General features: G+C 39.3%; 1 protein-coding gene across 1 annotated transcript in view; it reads right to left on the bottom strand.

The window, feature by feature from the left end:
* LOC116502701 overlaps positions 1–19,988 on the bottom strand; it is a 227,695-nt gene that overhangs the window by 53,772 nt on the left and 153,935 nt on the right. Inside the window, 1 exon segment of the mRNA XM_032208604.1 lies at positions 11,487–12,672. Within this exon segment, the coding sequence (XP_032064495.1) occupies positions 11,487–12,672 (1,186 nt within the window).

The raw sequence follows: 19,988 nt of genomic DNA, 5'->3' as shown, positions 1-19,988 counted from the left end.
AAGTACACTTAATTCTGAAACATGGAGTTAAGTAGTTTCTTTCTTGGTTATTAAATGAAGGAGCAGTGACAGATTCAGTGTTAATGGAGGATTTTAGAAATAGTAAATGAAATGCCAGTATGTAGTTATGTGGTAAATCTTGGTATATTTTATGATGAAGGATGTTTAAACAATTATAGTCAAATGAAAATGGAGGAATGATGTTGGTAAGATGTATTAATATCTGAGTTAAAATACTTGAGTTAATATGAATTATGTTTGTTGACTGAGGAAGAGATGCACGAAAGTCTTTTTGAAACCAACTGATACACTTTCTACAGTATGTAAAGAAGGATGTGTTGTGTTTGTTTTGAAAATAAAAAATAAAAAAAATAAAAAAGGATAAATGGCTATGTTTAGTAAGGATCTGTGGTTTAGATGACAAAATTGACAGAACAAAAAGCATTTGACTAAAGAAAGATTTTAGGCACTTTTTGTAGGACTTTCAGTGCCATTCAGGTTAAATAAGCCCTATTCTTTTGGATCAACTGATCTACCAAACAGCCAGCAAACCCTCATCAAAATACTCTTCATTGTGGAAGGAGGAGCCACGTCACAATGTTACAACATGCAGTCTCGACACTCTGAGACCGCCGTTGACACTTTCGCCACTGGGGGAGTCCATTGAGACCTAAACCGTCCTATAGAGACGGTGATCAGGAAGACAAAGCCTTGCTGGTCTCAGGGATATCGCAAAATCCCTGTTAAACCCAAGGGAAGTGCTTCAATCCCGCGGTAAACAAGCAGCCCCTAGGCTGATGAAGTCAGAACGCTCTGGGAGGAAGGAAGTGAAAAGAAAAAGTGAGTCCATCGGTGAGGTATTTTTTCTATTTTGCTAAAGGCTGCCCAAAGAAATGTTTCCTTAAAGCCAAATTGATCCTTAAACAAAAGAATTGAGCTGCAAAAATAATCCTAGCGGGATCGCTGTGGAAAGGTTTTTTCTTTCCCTTTTGTCATTGTAACTATTTTTTGTGGATTGAAATGTTCATCACATGCTCCATTTCTCCTCTTAAAGTGAACGGATTGATTTTTTTTCCTTCTGCTTCTTGTTGCTTATTTTTTGACTTCTGGATTAAAACCTTCCTTTTTATTTTAACAGTTCTTCCTACTACTTGTTATTAAATAACACTAAAAGCAATCTAAATAACTTTGTTTCCTACAGAAGGTGAAAATTAACTCCCAGTCGGAGGTTCTTTTTTCTGAAACAACGCATCTCTTTCTTTATTTGATTTTACTAACTCTGCAGCTGAAGGGTTTGAAACTTGTTTGCAGAAACTGATAAAAAACCAAGGGCACCAACTGTTTTCACAGGTGCCTCTGAGAACTATTTTGGCAGAGAAAGAAGGAAGGAAGGAAGGAAGGAAGGAAGGAAGGAAGGAAGGAAGGAAGGAAGGAAGGAAGGAAGGAAAGGGGGGAACAGAACCCTTCCCCTTTGAAGAGCATAAAAGAACTTGTGTTTAAGTCAACTTAAATAAAATAAAAGCTAAGAGAAGCCTGGAAGTCTAGACTGGCAGTCATTATTGGTTTTTTTTTTCTTTCTCTCTTCAGTTTTGGAAACATGGATCAATACTTAGATGAGGAAACCTTAACATTCCAAAATATCTTGGCTGGAATTCAAAATCTATTGGAAGGATATGGGAGAATTGAGAAGAAGCTGGAAAGACTAGTCTTTTCAGGATGTCGGGGTAGTTAAAATCCACCATTACTATTGTGATGTGCTTTCTACATACCTTAGTTAACTGACTAGCAAAAAGTTCATCTATTTACTCTGGTTCGGTGGTCTATTTGGTCTATTTTTTAAAAAATAATTTAAATCCCTCTAGCTGTATGTTTCATTTGTAAGTTTCATCCCATCAAGTTTCCATAATGGCAACAATATCATGTTTGCCCTCATTTACTTAAATTTCTAATTCACCCTGTTTATTCCTCATACTCTGTATATACACATTAGCGTCCATTTTGACTGACCCTGTGATTACTGTCTACATAACCTGTGTTGTGTCTGACTTCCCCTACTTTCTCACCACCTGTTTGATTGCAGATTGTATGGCACTCACAATTAAATGCTTCATTTTGCTTGCCAGCAAGGTTAATATTCTTACCCACACAAACATCTATGTTATATGCACTATATTAATCTATTAATTTTAGATTGCTGGGGACAGAAATGTTCTGTATCAATTAATTCTCTGTCCCCATTGTTTAGTTTAAATGTTTATCCAGAGAATCTGTGAATTTAATGCCAAGTAACAATTTGTTTGATGGACGCAAACTATCTCTTTTGTACAGTTTTTCATAGGACAAGCTGCAGACATCATGACTAATATAAAGAATTCTGTAAAACATTATTTATTGAAAAGTTGGGAGAATAATTAGCAAAAAGAATTTTGTTTTTAAAGTATTAGTCTTAAAAAAAATCCTAAAAGGAATCTCCAACCAAAAGAAAAGGGGAAGATGGTAGGAGACAGTACAGGTAGTCCTCAACATACAACATGTTTTAGGGATTTACAACGACAGTGACAAAAATGACTTATGCCTGTTTTTCATACCTACGACTGTTCCAGCATCCCCATGGACACATGATCAAATTGACTCACATTTATGACAGATGCAGAGTCCCAGGGTCATGTGATCCCCTTTTGTGAACCTTTGACAAGCAAAGTCATTAGGGAAGCCACTTAACAACAACCATACTTCTAACTTCAGCACTTCACTTAACACCTGTGGCAAGAAAGGTTGTACAATGGGGCAACAAATGTGTCACTTAACAACAAAGAATTTAGGCTCAATTGTGGTCCTAAGTCAAAGACTACCTATAATATGTACAACAGCTGATTTCCTGAGGGGAAAAATAGAAATCTAGTAAATCAAAGTTATTCTCATACCTGAGTTGGAGGTTCAATCATGGTTTCCGCTCCCCCTAAACAAAGAGTCGACTTCCTTCTATGCTTCCCTGTGAGAGAGACAGAATTTCAAAAGGCATAATTAATAAAATGGGAGGAGGTTTGCTATAGAGGAGAGGACACAGAGAAGATGAGAAAGTTAGGATTTATCAAAGGAGTGGAAGGACCTTATATTACCTCCTGAGGTATCCTGAATTGGATTTTCCTGAGGGATCCCCCTGAAAGGCAGGTCTTGAGGGAGATTTGACAGATGCCTCTTTCTCTCAGGATCTCTGATCTCCATTGCGAAGGACTTGAAATAGGATCCAGGGAAAAAAGAATTAATGGACATTACACATCATGGTGGTGTGTACCTCTAGTTAACACCTGATAAACTGCCAAACATTTTTCAAATCTCAAAGGAATTTCAAATACATGTTTGAAATGTAAATATAAAAAAGTAACTTTTTACCAACTCTGCGGGACTTGTAACAAAGCAAAGAAATACTGGGATAAGATTTATATTGTACTGCAGAAGATTCTCAAAGAGGGCATGAAAATCAAACCAGAGACTTTTCTTTTAGGTTTAACAGAAAAAGGGATGGAAACTACATATATAACTTCGCTGTTATAAATGTTGAGAGCAGAAAGGATGCTCTTTGCAAAGCGGACGGATATTTTAATAGCCACAAAGGAGAAGTCGTTGGGAAAACCGATGGAAGAGATTGAAAAATTAACTGCTTTAGTTAAAGAAAAGACCAAGCCAATCTTGCTTCTACTTTGGAACCAATGCTGGGTTTTGTATTGAAACTTTGATTGAGTTTTGTTGATTACATAAGTTTGTTGTTATATAGAATTTGCTAGTACATATTAAGTATGTAAATGTAAGACATTGAACTTGTAATGTTACCATTTATTCGACTGTGCTAAAAAGATTCAGATTTTCAATGATTTTCTTTTTCCCCATTTACCCTACACTTCTTTCACTTCCTTTCCCCCTTTCCTACTATTTTCATTTTCTTGCATTTTATATCTTAATAAACCTACAAAAATTTGATACAAAAATCTGAACATATTATTATATTCAGGCCCAAGAAGAAGTCCTCTCACCGGCAACTCAACCTGCTCCTTCTTCTCCTCTGCCTGGCTCAGGAAGAAGCCTTCCACCAGGGCCACCGCCTGGGAGCTGGTCTCTGCTCCACACTCCCGCACCCAGCTCTCCATCTGCAGGGGCAGAAGGGCCAGGAACTGCTCCAGAACCACCAGGTCCAGCATCTGTGCTTTTGTGTGCTTTTCTGGTCCCAACCATCGACTACAAAAGAAGTGGAGCCGACTACAAAGTCCTCGGGGACCCTCATCCTCCTGATATTGGATGCTCCTGAAATTCAAAGCCTGAATTTGTGAAACGATGGTTCCTTCTTCCAGCATCTTCTGCCCATTTCTTGCCCAGATCTCCCCATGGATTCCAGACTGGGCATCGGAAGGGTCTTTTCCAATTCCCTCACTTGCTAAAGGAAGGCGAGCCATTCTCTCTCTGTCCTGTAACACAATTCCAAATGGGTGCAATGAAACCTGTGTATCTCCAAATGCTTTTTTAATTCATAGCAATGTTCATTTAGCCATGGGAATACCAGAACAAGCCATTAAGCCCTCCTTGCCAAAGGGATCATTTTTTTCTCTACATGAAGATCAACAAATGGCCTCAATTTTGCAATTTTCTTATAGAAGAACGAATAAATCTAAGCTAGTAGATCAGATCATTTATCAACACTCATCCCCACAGAAGGAAGCATTTTTCTGACTTGTGAAGTGGTGACTTTCAGCAAGAAGATTCAGTCTATATGGGCATTTTGGATAATTTAAATTTCTTTTTACTCAAAGGGAAAGACTTGCATTTTAAAAATATAGCTCTACGTTTACCTATAAGCAGAGTACACACAACATACAACATACAAAAGCCGAAAGCATGAAAATTCAGTTCACAAAAAATGAGGTGCCAATCCTTTGACCCTGGTCCATTTCTCTTTCTCCCTTCACACCGGGGGTCAGGTTCACACAATGTGTCCTAAGCACAAACAGGTCAATCAAATCCAGGCGTTCAGTTCCTATGAAATATAAAGGATTAAATGCACACAGCTCAATACGATGACGTGATTGACTACCTTCCTCAAACAAATTGAGTTGCAAAAGGCCCCAAGCTGAGTTTAGTGTCATCCAGCACAGAGTGAGAATTAAAAGTTGTTTTTACTTCCTGCTTGAGTTTTGCCATACAAGCTCCCCCTCTCCCCTATGCAGGAGCTATTCTCACGAAATGGGGCGCTCCCTTTCCTTTCTGGGATCTGGAATTCTTCCTGAGGGCAGCATGCATCTCCTGGAGCTCTCCTTTGTTATCACCATGGAAAAGGGCGGCAGAGAAACATGGGAATCTGGGGTCTCCCGCTCCTAGGATTGACTTGGTATATATATGCACACGCACAGTCTCTCTCTCTCACACACACACACACACAAACACCTACCTTTGCCACCTCTTTCCTTCAAAACGTCTTTGCAGCCTTTTTAACTGCCTGCGAAGCTTAAAGGGTTAAAGAGAGAGAGTCCAGCAGCTAGAAAGGCAAGACTTATTGACGTCACTGCCTTCCCAAACTTCAACAGCGGCTCAACGCTGAAGCGCATGCGGTTCCTTTCTCTTTGCAGAGGGAGCCTCGGATGGGTTTTCTGTGCATGGAAGGTATTCATGGAAAAAGGAGAGATGGTGCATTTCCCATGCAGGGCCAGGAGGGGGCTCTCTTGAGAAAGCCAGGAAGCCTTCTCAACCTCCTTTGGACAATGTTATAATTTACTAAAGAATTTTGTATTTAAAGTAAGGTGACCAGATTTTCAGATTGGAAAAGAGGGACGCCCTTGCCCCGGGGGGGGGGGGGGGGGGCTTGATTAGCTATCTCTTCCTTCCTTTCTCCTTCCATCCTCTCTTCTTTCCTCACTCACTCCCTTCCTCCTTTTTTCTCTTCCTTCCTCCTTCCATTCTTTCAGCTTCATTTCTTTTGCCTATCTACCTTCTCTGTCTTTCTGCTCTTTCCATTTCTTCGCTTCTGTTCCTTCCTCCTTCCCTCCTTTCCTATTTCTTCCTTCTTCCTTCCTTCTGCCTATCTACCTTCACCTTCTCTGTCTTTCTGCTCTTTCCCTGTCTTCCCCTTTCCTCCCTCCCTCCCTTCTTTCCTTTCTAGTTCCATCTTTTCTTCTTTCCTCTCTCCCTCTTTTTCTTTTTTCCTTCCTTCCTCCTTCCTCTTGCCTATCAACTTTTTTTATTTTTTTTCTTACATAGACGACACATACCCACAACAATCAAAACAAAACAAAAAGAAAAAAACCCATCATCACATATAGCATGTCATTTGGTTACAAGTGTTTTAACATTTATCATTCTTATACATTTATTATTTCATTTAATAGGTTATAATATACAGTTTGGGTTGCTTTGTTTACTATCCCTTCCTCCTGTTATAACACCACCTTATTTTCCCTTTCTTTTCTCCCTTCCTCCCTTCTCTACTTTCTTCCTTCCTGCTCTCCTTCCCCTTCCTTCTTCCCTTCCCTTTCTCCTACTCCTGCTCTTCCTCTTCCCCTTTCTACCCTCTCTCCCCCTCTTTCTCTCCTTTCCATCCTCCTCTCCTTACCTCTTTCTTCTTTCCATCTTCCTTTCATTCTCTCCTCCTTTCTCCCTTTCTCCCAACTCCCTTTCTGGGAGTTGAAGTCCACACACTTTCAAGTCTCCAAGGTGGAGAAAGACTGATCTATCTAATTAATATAATTATTTCTCCCTCTCTTTTTCACTCTCTCTCCAGCGCACACACGCAAATGCATAGGGCAGCCCACCTCACACACAGGTAACTCCGGGCGGCTTACGGGAATGACCTGGTACCATAGAGCTCCAAGAAATACTTGGCTAGAGAAATCGCAAGTGTTCCTTCCTGGATTTTCCGGAGGGGAGAGGCACGGAGGTTGGAGGTTGGCTCGTGTGGAAAAAATAGTGGTAAAGTTTCTTTGAAAAATATTTCCCTAGGACTAATTTCACCATTTTAATTTGCTCAGTTCTTTGTATTAACATCTGCATCATTCTGTATTGACTTGGAGTGCTCACTTGTGCCTGCTGGTAAGTGAGCTGGGATTTTTTCTTTTATTTTTTTAATGTATTTTACAATAATATGTTATTTATTGTGCATAGGATTTTTTAAATTAGTTTTATTCTGTGTGGATTCTTTTTTAAATTGTCTTAGACTATTTAAAAAAAGATTCTATCCAAAATAAATTGAAGTGAAACCATTTTTAAAAATTCTATGCACAATACTTTGAAATATTTTACTTCAATTTATTCTGTGTGGATTCTTTTTTAAAATTGTCTTAGACTATTTAAAAAAAGATTCTATCCAAAATACAAAATACCAGCTGCAGTTATTCACTTAAGAACTGTGGCAAGAAAGGTGGTATAATGGGCTTAGTGACCAAAGTTACAATAGCATTGAAAAAAGTGACAGATGACCATTTTTCACACTTAGCGACCATTTTCACACTTAGCGACCATTGCAGCATCCTCATAGTCACGCGATCAAAATTTTGATGTTTGGCATCAGATTCGTATTTATGATGGTTTCAGTGTCCTGGGGTCATGTAACTGCCTCTTTTGTGACCTTTTGACAAAGTCAAATAGGGAAACCAGATTCACTTATGCTACTAATTTATCAGCTGCAGTTATTCACTTAAGAACTGTGGCAAGAAAGATGGTATAGTGACCAAAGTTACAATGGCATTGAAAAAAATGACTGATGACCATTTTTCAGACTTAGCGACCATTTTCACACTTAGCGATCGTTGCAGCATCCTCATGGTCACGGGATCAAAATTTTGATGTTTGGCAACAGTTACAATTTATATTTGTAAATTGTAGTTATGTTGAAATAAAAAAATATTACAATACTATTTTTGCGTTGTATGAAAATTTTTGTTGCTCCGAATAAATTTTTTAATCAAGCCGCCCCTCCCCCCCTCCCCCCCCCCCCCCCCCGGTCAAAGGTGTCCCTCTTTACCAATCTGAAAATCTGGTCACCTTAGCCATGACCTTCCTTTAGCAGCCAGCCCATCATTCCCCCACTTTGAATCTGAAAATGATTTAATTTTCCAAGATTCACCCAACATCAATATCTGCTTACTGGGAGACCCTGTAGTTTGCTTATAGGTGGAAAGGCAAACAGACGGCATTGTAATGCAGAACAGGTGATTTATGAAAACAATGACTATGCCTGCCAGGGTCATTATTAGGTTAAATCAGTGAACCATCCTGTCAGTCAATGCCACTAGTCTTTCCATTCATCCATGTGGGGAGGGGGTTTGCAGCTATCTTTGCAATGTGTGTAGTTCAGCTGTGGAATTCCTCCGATTTGTGCACACAACATTGTCTAAGTAGTGCACACACATCTCCTTATGATGCCAATATCATATCGAGAGCCATTCTATTCTGAACTGTCATTGTCGGAATGGCTTCTTGTTCTTTTGCTGCAGCAATAGAAACTCCCCAGTCTCATTAGCCAGGATTTCCTCCACTGCTTGTATATGATACAAAGCATTATTGAGGGACCAGAGCTCACGGAACAAAGTAAGGGGTTGGTATTCTTCAAGTACTTTTGGAATTGTTCAAGATTCCTATGGTTTCTAATCTTTCTTTCAGGTAAAGTGGGCATAATATAGGTGGGTTTGAAGAACACAGAAACATAACAAATCATATGGTCTCATCCCGACAGTTGTTAAGTCTATTTGTCTTAATATCTTAGCCTTCACATACAGAGATGCACTAATCAGCTAGTGGTAATAATTGGGTAACTCCTAATTCTAGTGTGGGTAGCCACATATACCTTTTGTGGAAATGTTCTAATTGAGAAAACACCTATGGGAGATCACAGTTCTCCTCTCACACAACTATGGTTCTGGAAGCTTTTGATTCCAGAACAATAACTTAAGTCCCAGTTCTTCTACTGAGAAAGTCACAGGCTGCATAGTCCAAGAATCAGGAAGGGCAGATCGTGGGTATTTCTTCATTCTGGAAGTGATCTATCCAAGATGCCAGGCCTTCCACTTTTAGTACTGTATAGGTGGTCTGAAGCACTTGAAACGGTCCCTTCCACTGCTGATCCAAGGAGATTGTTGGTCCCCACGTCTTTACAAGCATCCAGTCTGCAGGCTGAAATGGATGCACTAGACTAGAGGATCTAGTCCTGCAGAAAGAAAATTCATAACCCCAGCAAGTTGTCTTACATATTGGTACAAGGTCAATTCTCCCACCAGTGGGATGAACCTCTCCTCTGCCTTTAAGGAGGGATGTGGTCGCCCAAAGGGCCTCAAAAAGGCTCAAGCCTATTTGCTTTCAAAGTGCAATGTGAAGCCCCAACAACATGAGTGGCAAAATTTGCGGTGAGGACAGGTGAGCCTCCTGGCATAGCTTAGCTAGCTGTTGTTTTTGTAAATCATTACAATTTTTCCATAGGATGAATTCCCAAGTGGTAGGCTGAGTAAAGCTTCCAAGTGATGTTTAACTATTCGCACAAACTTAGCTATGAAATATGGGTCACAATCAAATGATATACTATTTGGCAGCCCAAACCTAGAAATAATTTCTTCCAATAGGTTGTTTACTACTACATGATCTTTATTAGTTCTGCAAGCAAGTCTCAGGCCATCCTGTGAAGGTACATTCTAGTCCCCAAAACATACTTGAAACCTTGCTTTCTAGATAATTCAGTGAAGTCTATTTCTCAAATTTTCCCTGGGTAGTTGCTGTTAAGTTGGACTCATAGGGGTGGGCACTGTCTAATTTTTGATTATTTCGGGCACAAATCAGGCAAGAGGCTACAGCTTGGAGATAGCGGAATAGAGATCCTTGCCTACTACATAGCATGTCATAAAATCTACCAGTGTATCTACCTGTACACAATCATGGTGCAATTCAGTATCCACCTGGGGCAAGAGTGTGGCTGGATTGAGGGTATTGCATACCTCTAATTGTATGGCTGAAAAGAAGAAACCTTCCGTTTTGAATATTCAAAGAGTATTCTACTACTTTAAGAGCGTAAACACTCTTAAGGAGTTTCTTTTTGTAAATAGCTACAGGAATAAAGAGGAAAACTTTAATCTGTAAATTACAGAGAATCACACAGAGAGAAGAAGAAAACTTAGTCCATCCGTTTCTTGCTACAAGGAGGAGGGCCTTCTCAGCAGTAGCCCCGACCCTTTGGAACGAGCTCCCCGTGGAGATTCGTACCCTCTCCACCGTCCAGGCCTTCCGCATAGCCTTGAAGAACTGGCTCGCCCGTCAGGCCTGGGGATAGGATAGTTGCCCCTCCCGAATGATGAATGTATGTTGTTTGCTATTTTATTACATGTTGTCCTACTGTCTGTATTCCCCCCCTTCCCAGTTTTTGTGTGAGCCGCCCTGAGTCCCCTCAGGGAAAAGGGCGGCCTACAAATTCTAATAAAATTCTAAAATTCTAAATTCTAAATTCTTGCTCACCGCTTTTTAGCTAATTGCAACCTCTCAGAACTTAGGCTGCATAAAGGTGAAGAGGAAATCCATCAGAAGCAACTCCTCTGTGTTCAGGGAGGGAGGTGAAACAAACCTGGGAGACATAAAACTACACAGCAGGACAAAAGAAAACTGGGGAAGAAGAACAAGGGGCAGAAACGTTTTTAAACCTTGGTTGAAACCCGAGTAAGCTTCTCACCATAACTGCAACTTTCAACTATTAAGTTTCCTTGGTTATTATATAATTAAATTACAGTCCTCCCATGGACTCTCTTGTTATCTCCTTGTTTCTCTTATCCACTTTCTATCTTTCTACCATTGCTTCTCCTTTATTCATCCATCCTACACATAATACTTGTTTTTTTTCTAGATAATTATTTGACACTGCTGACAGGTCTTATCCCTTCTGCCTTACCTCTATGGGTAAGTTGGGAAACAGGAAACAGGAAGCTAATTTTAAAAAATAAATTAAAATGAACGTATATACCACGGATTTCAAACTCCATGCGTCACATGGCCGTCACGTGACCTATTGCAACAGTTTCCCTATTAGCAGAGCTGGGGTGGGCGTATCCTCCATGTGACACAACCAGCTTGTGAGCCGCCACTGTGACATTCTTATATACTGTATATACAGATACATTCAAAAATGTATAAATCATAAAAAATAAAAAATACATACAGTAGAACTCATTAAATCAATAATTAGCATACATTCTCATCCAAATGTATCTTTGTTTTGGGGATTCTCCAGTCTATGAATCGTGTTATGGGAAAAAAGACCATTGGGTGTTCTGAAGCTCTTTCAATACTACATGCATTTATATGGTTTCTCACTTGTATGCAGTCTTTGATGGGATGTAAGTTGACTGAGTATTCTGAAGTCTTTTCCACACTTCATGCATCTATATGGCTTCTCCCGTGTGTGGATCCTTTGATGGCATGTAAGTTTACTGCTTGTTCTGAAGCCCTTTTCAAACTCCCTGCATTTATAGGGCTTCTCCCATGTGCATCCTTTGATGGGTAATAAGGTTACCATTTTGGATAAAGCCCTTTCCACACGCCATGCATTTAAATGGCTTCTCCCCGGTATGGATCCTTTGATGGGTTGCACAATCTTTCGTTGTTCTGAAGCCCTTTCCACACTCCATGGATTTATATGGCTTTTCCCCTGTGTGGATCCTTTGATGGGTTGCACGATCTTTCGTTGTTCTGAAGCCCTTTCCACACTCCATGCATTTAAATGGCTTCTCCCCTGTGTGGATCCTTTGATGGCTTGTAAGATCACTGCTTTTTCTGAAGCCCTTTCCACACTCCATGCATTTATATGGCTTCTCCCCTGTGTGGATCCTTTGATGGGTAATAAGGTGAATGTTTTGGCTAAAGTCCTTTCCACACTCCATGCATTTAAATGGCTTCTCCCCTGTGTGGATCCTTTGATGGCTTGTAAGATCACTGCTTTTTCTGAAGCCCTTTCCACACTCCATGCATTTATATGGCTTCTCCCCTGTGTGGATCCTTTGATGGGTAATAAGGTGAATGTTTCGGCTAAAGTCCTTTCCACACTCCGTGCATTTATATGGCTTCTCCCCTGTATGGATCCTTTGATGGGTAATAAGGTGAGCCTTTCGGCTAAGGCCCTTTCCACACTCCGTGCATTTATATGGCTTCTCCCCTGTATGGATGCTTTGATGGCTTATAAGAACACTGCTTTTTCTGAAACCCTTTCCACATTCCATGCATTTAAATGGCTTCTCCCCTGTATGGATCCTTTGATGGCATGTAAGATCATTGCTGCTTCTGAAGCTCTTTCCACACTCCATGCATTTATATGGCTTCTCCCCTGTGTGGATCCTTTGATGGGTAATAAGGTGAGCCTTTCGGCTAAGGTCCTTTCCACACTCCGTGCATTTATATGGCTTCTCCCCTGTATGGATCCTTTGATGGCTTATAAGATTACTGCTTTTTCTGAAGCCCTTTCCGCACTCCATGCATTTATATGGCTTCTCCCCTGTGTGGATCCTTTGATGGCATGTAAGTTTACTGCTTGTTCTGAAGCCCTTTCCACACTGCATGCATTTATGTGGTTCCTCCGCTGTGTGGATCCTTTGATGGGTAATAAGGTTGCTCTTTTGGCTAAAGCCCTTTCCACACTCCATGCATTTATATGGCTTCTCTCTTCTGGATGTCCTTTTATTAACAGTTTTGCTTTCATGTTCATTGCATTTATTTGTCTTCTCTCCAATGTGAAAACTTTTCTGTGATTCAAGAGACCCATTTTCTTGAGAAAGTGTGAACATCCAACTGTATTTTTTTTCTCTGTCTTTGTCCATATTTGCTGCTCCTTTGGCTTGTGATGGACAGGGTCCATTTACATCTAATGTCTCTTTCAAGATTCTTACACCTTTCTCAATATATTTATTGTTTAGTTTTTCTTGTTGATCAATAAAATCCTGCATCTGAGCAACAATCGAAGGACATGAGCTTTCCTTATTCCAGTTATTCAACAGGTTTCTCTCCTGCCTTTGGAAATCTGTTTGAATTGCAGGTTTCTCCATTACATCTCCTTTTCTGAACACTTTGATTGGTTCTGCAGAGTCTTTATTCTCATTTTCATTATCACCTTCAAAGGGAAAGAGAAATGAAAGTGGGAGAAAGGTTAGGGAAAAAGATCACTCTGTCAGAAGTCATATTGATTGCCTTCAGGTATTGTGCAAAATTCTAATATATACTGCATATTTGTATCCTAATATTGGCATGGTATAGAAATGATAGTATCTCTTTGGATGAGGGATAAAATCTTGGAAAAGACATTTAAGTCAAAAAACCTGAATGGCAACTCTTGATAGGAAGCATCTGGGCCAAAATAGTTGAAATCTGTGTGATGAAATTTGGCATTACCTCAAACCAAGGAATTATTTTGTCATAAAATGTTTATATATAAATATAAATTAGCTAGGATATATCTGAACAAAATGCCATAAACCTATTTCCTTCCTTGGAGCTCTAGAAAAACAAAACTTTCCCTTCTCTCTCTGAAGATATCAATATACAAATGTTTTCATAAGAACTAGCTAATGGCATCTAACTAAAAAATGTCTTCCTGAACTCTCTGCCTGGAGAGTAGGAAACTCTTACCAAGAGAGGCCACATTCGTATAATTCTCCAGCATGACTTCCCAATGCAGAGCTTTTTGGTCAGGATCCAGTTGAGACCACTCCTTCTCGGAGAAATAAACAGCTACTTCCTCAAAGGGCAGAAGAACCTCCTGAAAGGGAGAAAAAAATACAGACCAAAGAAGAACTGCAGGATCTTTCCTATTATTAAGAATTTCTAAAGCAAACATAGACAAGATAAATTGCTATGTTGAGGAGGAGCCAAGGTCGCAACGATACGGACGTGCAGTCTCGATGCTCCGAGACCGCAGACAATACTTTTGTCGCTGGGTGGTCCAATCGGACCAAAACCTTCCTGAAGAGACGGTGAACAAGAAGAATACATCTTGCTGACTTCAGGGACATCACAAAGCCCCTGATCGATGCAAGAGTTCTTCAAGCTAGCAACAAAAAATTCAGCCAAGGCTGAGGAAGTCAGGGCATCTCCAAAACAGAAGGATAGGGAAAGAGAAAGTGTTTCCAGCTGGTGATGAATTTTTACCGTTTTAAGAAGAGAATGCCTATAAAAAACTTAAAATTAATTTAAATTGGAAAAGAAATAAGCGGCGGAATTAAATTTGGAATGATTTTGGACAGTGGGTTATCTTACTTTTTAAATGCTATCTTCATGGATGGAATTTATGCAAGCCTTTTAAAACAAATGGACTAAGTTTTCTTCTTCTATTTTTTTTCTTTTATTATTCTTTGTGACCTATGGACTAAAATTCTCCTCTTTCATTACTGTGGGTGTTCTTCTAACTCATTCAAGAATCGGACTTTTTTTAAACTTGAAATACAAAGATGATACAAAAAGAAATAACGAGCATTGCAACAATAACACTGCTACTCAGAGGCTGAAAGGTTTGTGTATTGGAAATGAAACACTTGTTTGTCTTACTGATTATCCTGACTTGGCACTCCAAGTTCTTGCTACATGTTTATAGAGAGTAATAAGAAGAAAAGCATACAGATGTCCCTTTGAAGTATATCTTTAACCAGAGAAAAGTGAAAATAAAATGTTATTGTGAATCTATGCTTAATCTTATTAACCTTCCAAGCTAGAACATCAGTGTTTGTTACCTGGAGATAATGGCACAATTTCAATAGCAGATAGAAACTTTAAGTCTACAAAAGATATTATCAGAAATACAGAAATTATCAAATACATATGAGAGCATAGAGAAGAAGCTGGAAGACTTAGAGCATCTAACAGCAAAATATAATGAAGAAGTTGAGGATGTTTATCAAGTGGAAAAAGTGGTGGTTAAAACCCCTAAAAACAGAAGAGGAAAATGAATATAAAGAAATTAAATTTGCTGATATTCATGGTGATTGGTTTGTCTCTGAAAATGGAAAGAGTGGAATACTGAAAGAGGAACTAATTGGAGGGGAAATCTACCCTAGATGGCAAGATACAGAAGAAGAAAAAGCAAAAGAATTTATGGATTTAAAGAGAGAAATTTTATTAGCAATAGCATTGATAACACTACTGACAATCAAAGATAAGCTGATTAAGGAAACAGAAGAAGGGCATCAAAATTACATGAGAGATTTTATAAGCAAGGAGTTGCTAAGAGGAGTCCATACAAAGTTGATTAAGGAGATGATTAGAGGACTGACACCACAAATGGCAGAAGATATGAGACTGTTTTGCTACTGGAAAGATACAGGTTGATAGATGGAAGAGCACAATTTAAAACTAGCTAAACTTAGTGAAATTTAATAGATATAGTTAAATAAATAATTGATAAAGTTACTAATGTATACAATGTGTAGTGTTATGATAAGTAATAATTAGATATGAATATTGAATGGTACCCATGAAAGGAAGATTAGAAATCCTTTTGGATTATATATAAAGGTTAATAAAAAAGAACTAAGTTAGATACAGTTAAAGTCTTGATTATTAGGGGGGAAATGTTTTGATACACGATATAGTTAAATAAAGGAGGGATAATGGTAACAACCTATATATAGGTATGGGTACAACATAAGGCAACTGTATGTAAACTGTAAACAGTGATTTGGAAAGGAGGAACAGAAAACGTTATTATTAAATATTATGGATGTTTAGCTAGAATAGGACATAAGAATTCAGTGTTAATGGAGGATTTTGGAAATAGTAAATGAAATGCCAGTATGTGGTTATGTGGTAAATCTTGGTATATTTTATGATGGACATTTAAACAATTATAGTCAAATGAAAATGGAGGAATGATGATGGCAACATGTATAAATATCTGAGTTAAAATACTTGAGTCAATATGAATTATGTTTGTTGACTGAAGAGATGCACGAAAGTCTTTCTGAAACCAACTGATACACTTTCTACAGTATGTAAAGAAGGATGTGTTGTGTTTGTTTTGAAAATAAAAAATAAAAAAATAAAAAAAGGATAAATGGCTATGTTTAGTAAGGATCGGTGGTTTAGATGACAAAATTGACAGAACAAAAAGCATTTGACTAAAGAAAGATTTTAGGCACTCTTTGTAGGACTTTCAGTGCCATTCAGGTTAAATAAGCCCTGTTCTTTTGGATCAACTGATCTACCAAACAGCCAGCAAACCCTCATCAAAATACTCTTCATTGTGGAAGGAGGAGCCACGTCGCAATGTTATAATGTGCAGTCTCGACACTCTGAGACCGCCGTTGACAGTTTTGCCACTGGGGGAGTCCATTGAGACCTAAACCGTCCCATAGAGACAGTGATCAGGAAGACAAAGTCTTGCTGGTCTCAGGGATATCGCAAAATCCCTATTAAACCCAAGGGAAGTGCTTCAAGCCCGCGGTAAACAAGCAGCCCCTAGGCTGATGAAGTCGGGATGCTCTGGGAGGAAGGAGGTGAAAAGAGAAAGTGAGTCCATCGGTGAGGTATTTTTTCTATTTTGCTAAAGACTGCCCAAAGAAATGTTTTCTTAAAGTCAAATTGATCCTTAAACAAAAGAATTGAGCTGAGAAAATAATCCTAATGTGATCGCTGTGGAAAGGGTTTTTTTCCCCTTTTTCATTGTAACTATTTTTTGTGGATTGAAATGTTCATCACATTCTCCATTTCTCCTCTTAAAGTGAATGGATTGATTTTTTTTTTCTTCTGCTTCTTGTTGCTTATTTTTTGACTTCGGGATTAAAACCTTCCTTTTTATTTTAACAGTTCTTCTTACTACTTGTTATTAAATCACACTAAAAACAATCTAAAAGAACTTTGTTTCCTACAGAAGGTGAAAATTAACTGCCAGTAGGAGGTTCTTTTTTCTGAAAGAACATATCTCTTTCTTTATTTGATTTTACTAACTCTGCAGCTGAAGGGTTGGAAACTTGTTTGCAGAAACTGATAAAAAACCAAGGGCACCAATTGTTTTCACAGGCACCTCTGAGAACTATTTTGGCAGAGAAAGAAAGAAGGAAGGAAGGAAGGAAGGAAGGAAGGAAGGAAGGAAGGAAGGAAGGAAGGAAAGAAGGAAAGGGGGGACAGAACCCTTCCCCTTTGAAGAGCATAAAAGAACTTGTGTTTAAGTCAACTTAAATAAAATAAAAGCTAAGAGAAGCCTGTAAGACTAGACTGGCAGTCATTATTGGGTTTTTTTTTCTTTCTCTCTTCTGTTTTGGAAACATGGGTCAATACTTGGATGAGGAAACCTTAACATTCCAAAATATTTTGGCTGGAATTCAAAATCTATTGGAAGGATATGGGAGAATTGAGAAGAAGCTGGAAAGACCAGTCTTCCTCACAGCAAAAGATGATAGGGTTGGAGCCCCCAAAATTAAAGGGGAGAATGAAGATATAGAAGATAAAGATAAGAAAATACATGAATTTAATAATGGACCTATCCTGTTCATCCTCAACACCTTCATGAAAGTGCTGGGAGAGCTCAACCAGGGATCTGTGTGGTGTACCATCAATACACAGAGACTCTGCTCCTCCTCAGATTGTAAGGAAGCTGCTAGTAGTCTGAGCCATTGGCTGGACAGTAAATAAGAAAATGAAGAATGTTTTTCATTGAAGACAATTCTTAGCCTGTGCAAAGCTGGATTGTTTGGCCTCCAAATCCAGGCACAAATTTATTTTCTAAGCCAGCGATGGCAAACCTTTTTTGGCTTTAGTGCCGTAAGTGGGGGGAGCGCAGGGGGGTCGTGTGCAGGCGTGCCGCACCCATAATGCAATACGCACTCCCCCAGTGCGCATGCGTGCACTACAAGCGCTCCCCCCCATTTTCCATGCTTTTTTGCCCTCCCCAGGCTACAGAGGCTTTATAGGAGCCTGGGGAGGGTGAAAACAGCCTCCCCCATCCCCCGGAAGCCCTCCAGAGGCTTCAGGGACCTTCAGGAAGCCTCCGGAGCAGTCAAAACGAACATCCGAGCAAACCGGAAGTGACTTCTGGTTTGCTCGGAAGGTCGTTTTGAGCACTCCGAAGGCTTGGGGGATCTTCAGGAGACTTCCCCGAAGCCTCCGGAGCAGTCAAAACCTCTGAGCAAACCGGAAGTCTGTTCCCAAACTTCCGGTTTGCCCATAGGGCATGTTTTTTTGCGCTCTGGAAGCTTTAGGGAAGCTCATGAAGCCTCTGGAGGGCCTCCCGAGGGCGGGGGAGGCTCTTTTCGCCCTCCTCAGGCTCCTATAAAGCCTCTGGAGCCTGGGGAGGGCGAAAAGCGGCTTTAAAAAAGGGTGAACAGCTGACTGGCGCATGCATGCGCACTGGTCAGTTGACAGGGCAGCGCCTTGCGTGCCCTGACAAATGGCTCTGCGTGCCACCTCTGCGTGCCATAGGTTCGCCATCACTGTTCCAAGCTAATAGGGCCTTGGCTAATTATTCTTTCAGAAGACTTTTTACTTGGAGACGTTTCTATATTTCGACTAGCCTGGTATTTGAATAATCTTAACTATTAACCATGTATTTTTCTTATTAATGATTGTAAATGAAGCATTGGAAAAATGTAAATTTGCTACTTTGAACATTGAAATATTTTTCAAGGTGGATGAAAAACATGAGTTAAGTAGTTCTGCTTTCTCCCTGTGCTTGTCACCTTCTTCCCACTTTCTGCCACCAAAGGATCAATTGTGTCCTTGACTTCTTTTTAGGTTTTAATATGTTGAGAGACTTTTTTTTGTCACAAACATTACTTCATTAGCTTTCCTCAATTCATCTTTGCCTTAGTTATGTGCCCCCCTTTCCCTTTTTTTTACTTGTCCTTTTTGTCTTTCAATTTATCAGAGTTCTTTATGCAGACATGCTGATTTCTTTTGAGAGCTGTTATTTTTCTTCTTCATTGGTTTTGTGCTAGACTGGGCTTTTATAATCTCACTTCTCAAAATTTCCCAAGCTTCTTGAGTTGTTTTCCCCTTGAAGATTCTCATCCATGGAATAATTCCCAAACTATCTCTAAGTTTATTGAAATTAGCTCTTTTAACATCGAAGACTTTGTTCTATTGCTCGCATAATGTGGAATTCCAGTATTGTATTATCACTCCCCCACAATATTCCTTCTATCATTTCATCACTGTTAGTGAGAATTAAGAGCAATCTGATTGACTCCCTTCTCTGCTTGTTGGGAAACAAAGTTGTCTTGATAGGTTTATCAAGAATCTGTTTGACCTTCCACTTGGTGCAGTTTGTCTCTCAGGACGTCAGGGTAGTTAAAATCCACCATTACTATTGTAATGTGTTTCCTACATAACTTCGTTAACTGACTAGCAAAAAGTTCGTCTATTTACTCTGTTTCGGTGGTCTATACCAATGTTATCCCCCCCCCCCCAATATTGACCCAATTCAAGGCAGTTTTCAGCATTGTTGTGCTCTATTTCTGTAGAGAAGTATTTCTTATATATAGTGCAACTCTACCACCTCTTTCATTTGGTCTATTTTTTAAAAAATAATTAAAATCCCTCTAGCTGTATGTTTCATTTGTAGGTTTCATCCCATCAAGTTTCCATAATGGCAACAATATCATGTTTGCCCTCATTTACTTAAATTTCTAATTCACCCTGTTTATTCCTCATACTCTGTGCATTGGTATATACACATTTGCGTCCATTTTGACTGACCCTGTGATTACTGTCTACATAACCTGTGTTGTGTCTGACTTCCCCTTCTTTCTCACCACCTGTTTGATTGCAGATTGAATGGTACTCACGATTAAATGCTTGATTTTGCTTGACAGCAAGGTTGATATTCTTACCCACACAAACATCTATGTTATATGCACTATATTAATCTATTAATTTTAGATTGTTGGGGACAGAAATGTTCTGTATCAATTAATTCTCTGTCGCCATTGTTTAGTTTAAACGTTTATCCAGAGAAACTGTGAATTTAATGCCAAGTAATCAATTTGTTTGATGGACGCAAACTA

The sequence above is a fragment of the Thamnophis elegans genome, chromosome 2, assembly GCF_009769535.1.
Source record: "Thamnophis elegans isolate rThaEle1 chromosome 2, rThaEle1.pri, whole genome shotgun sequence".
In the NCBI taxonomy this organism is placed as follows: Eukaryota; Metazoa; Chordata; class Lepidosauria; order Squamata; family Colubridae; genus Thamnophis; species Thamnophis elegans.
This window is presented reverse-complemented; position numbering and strand designations above follow the sequence as displayed.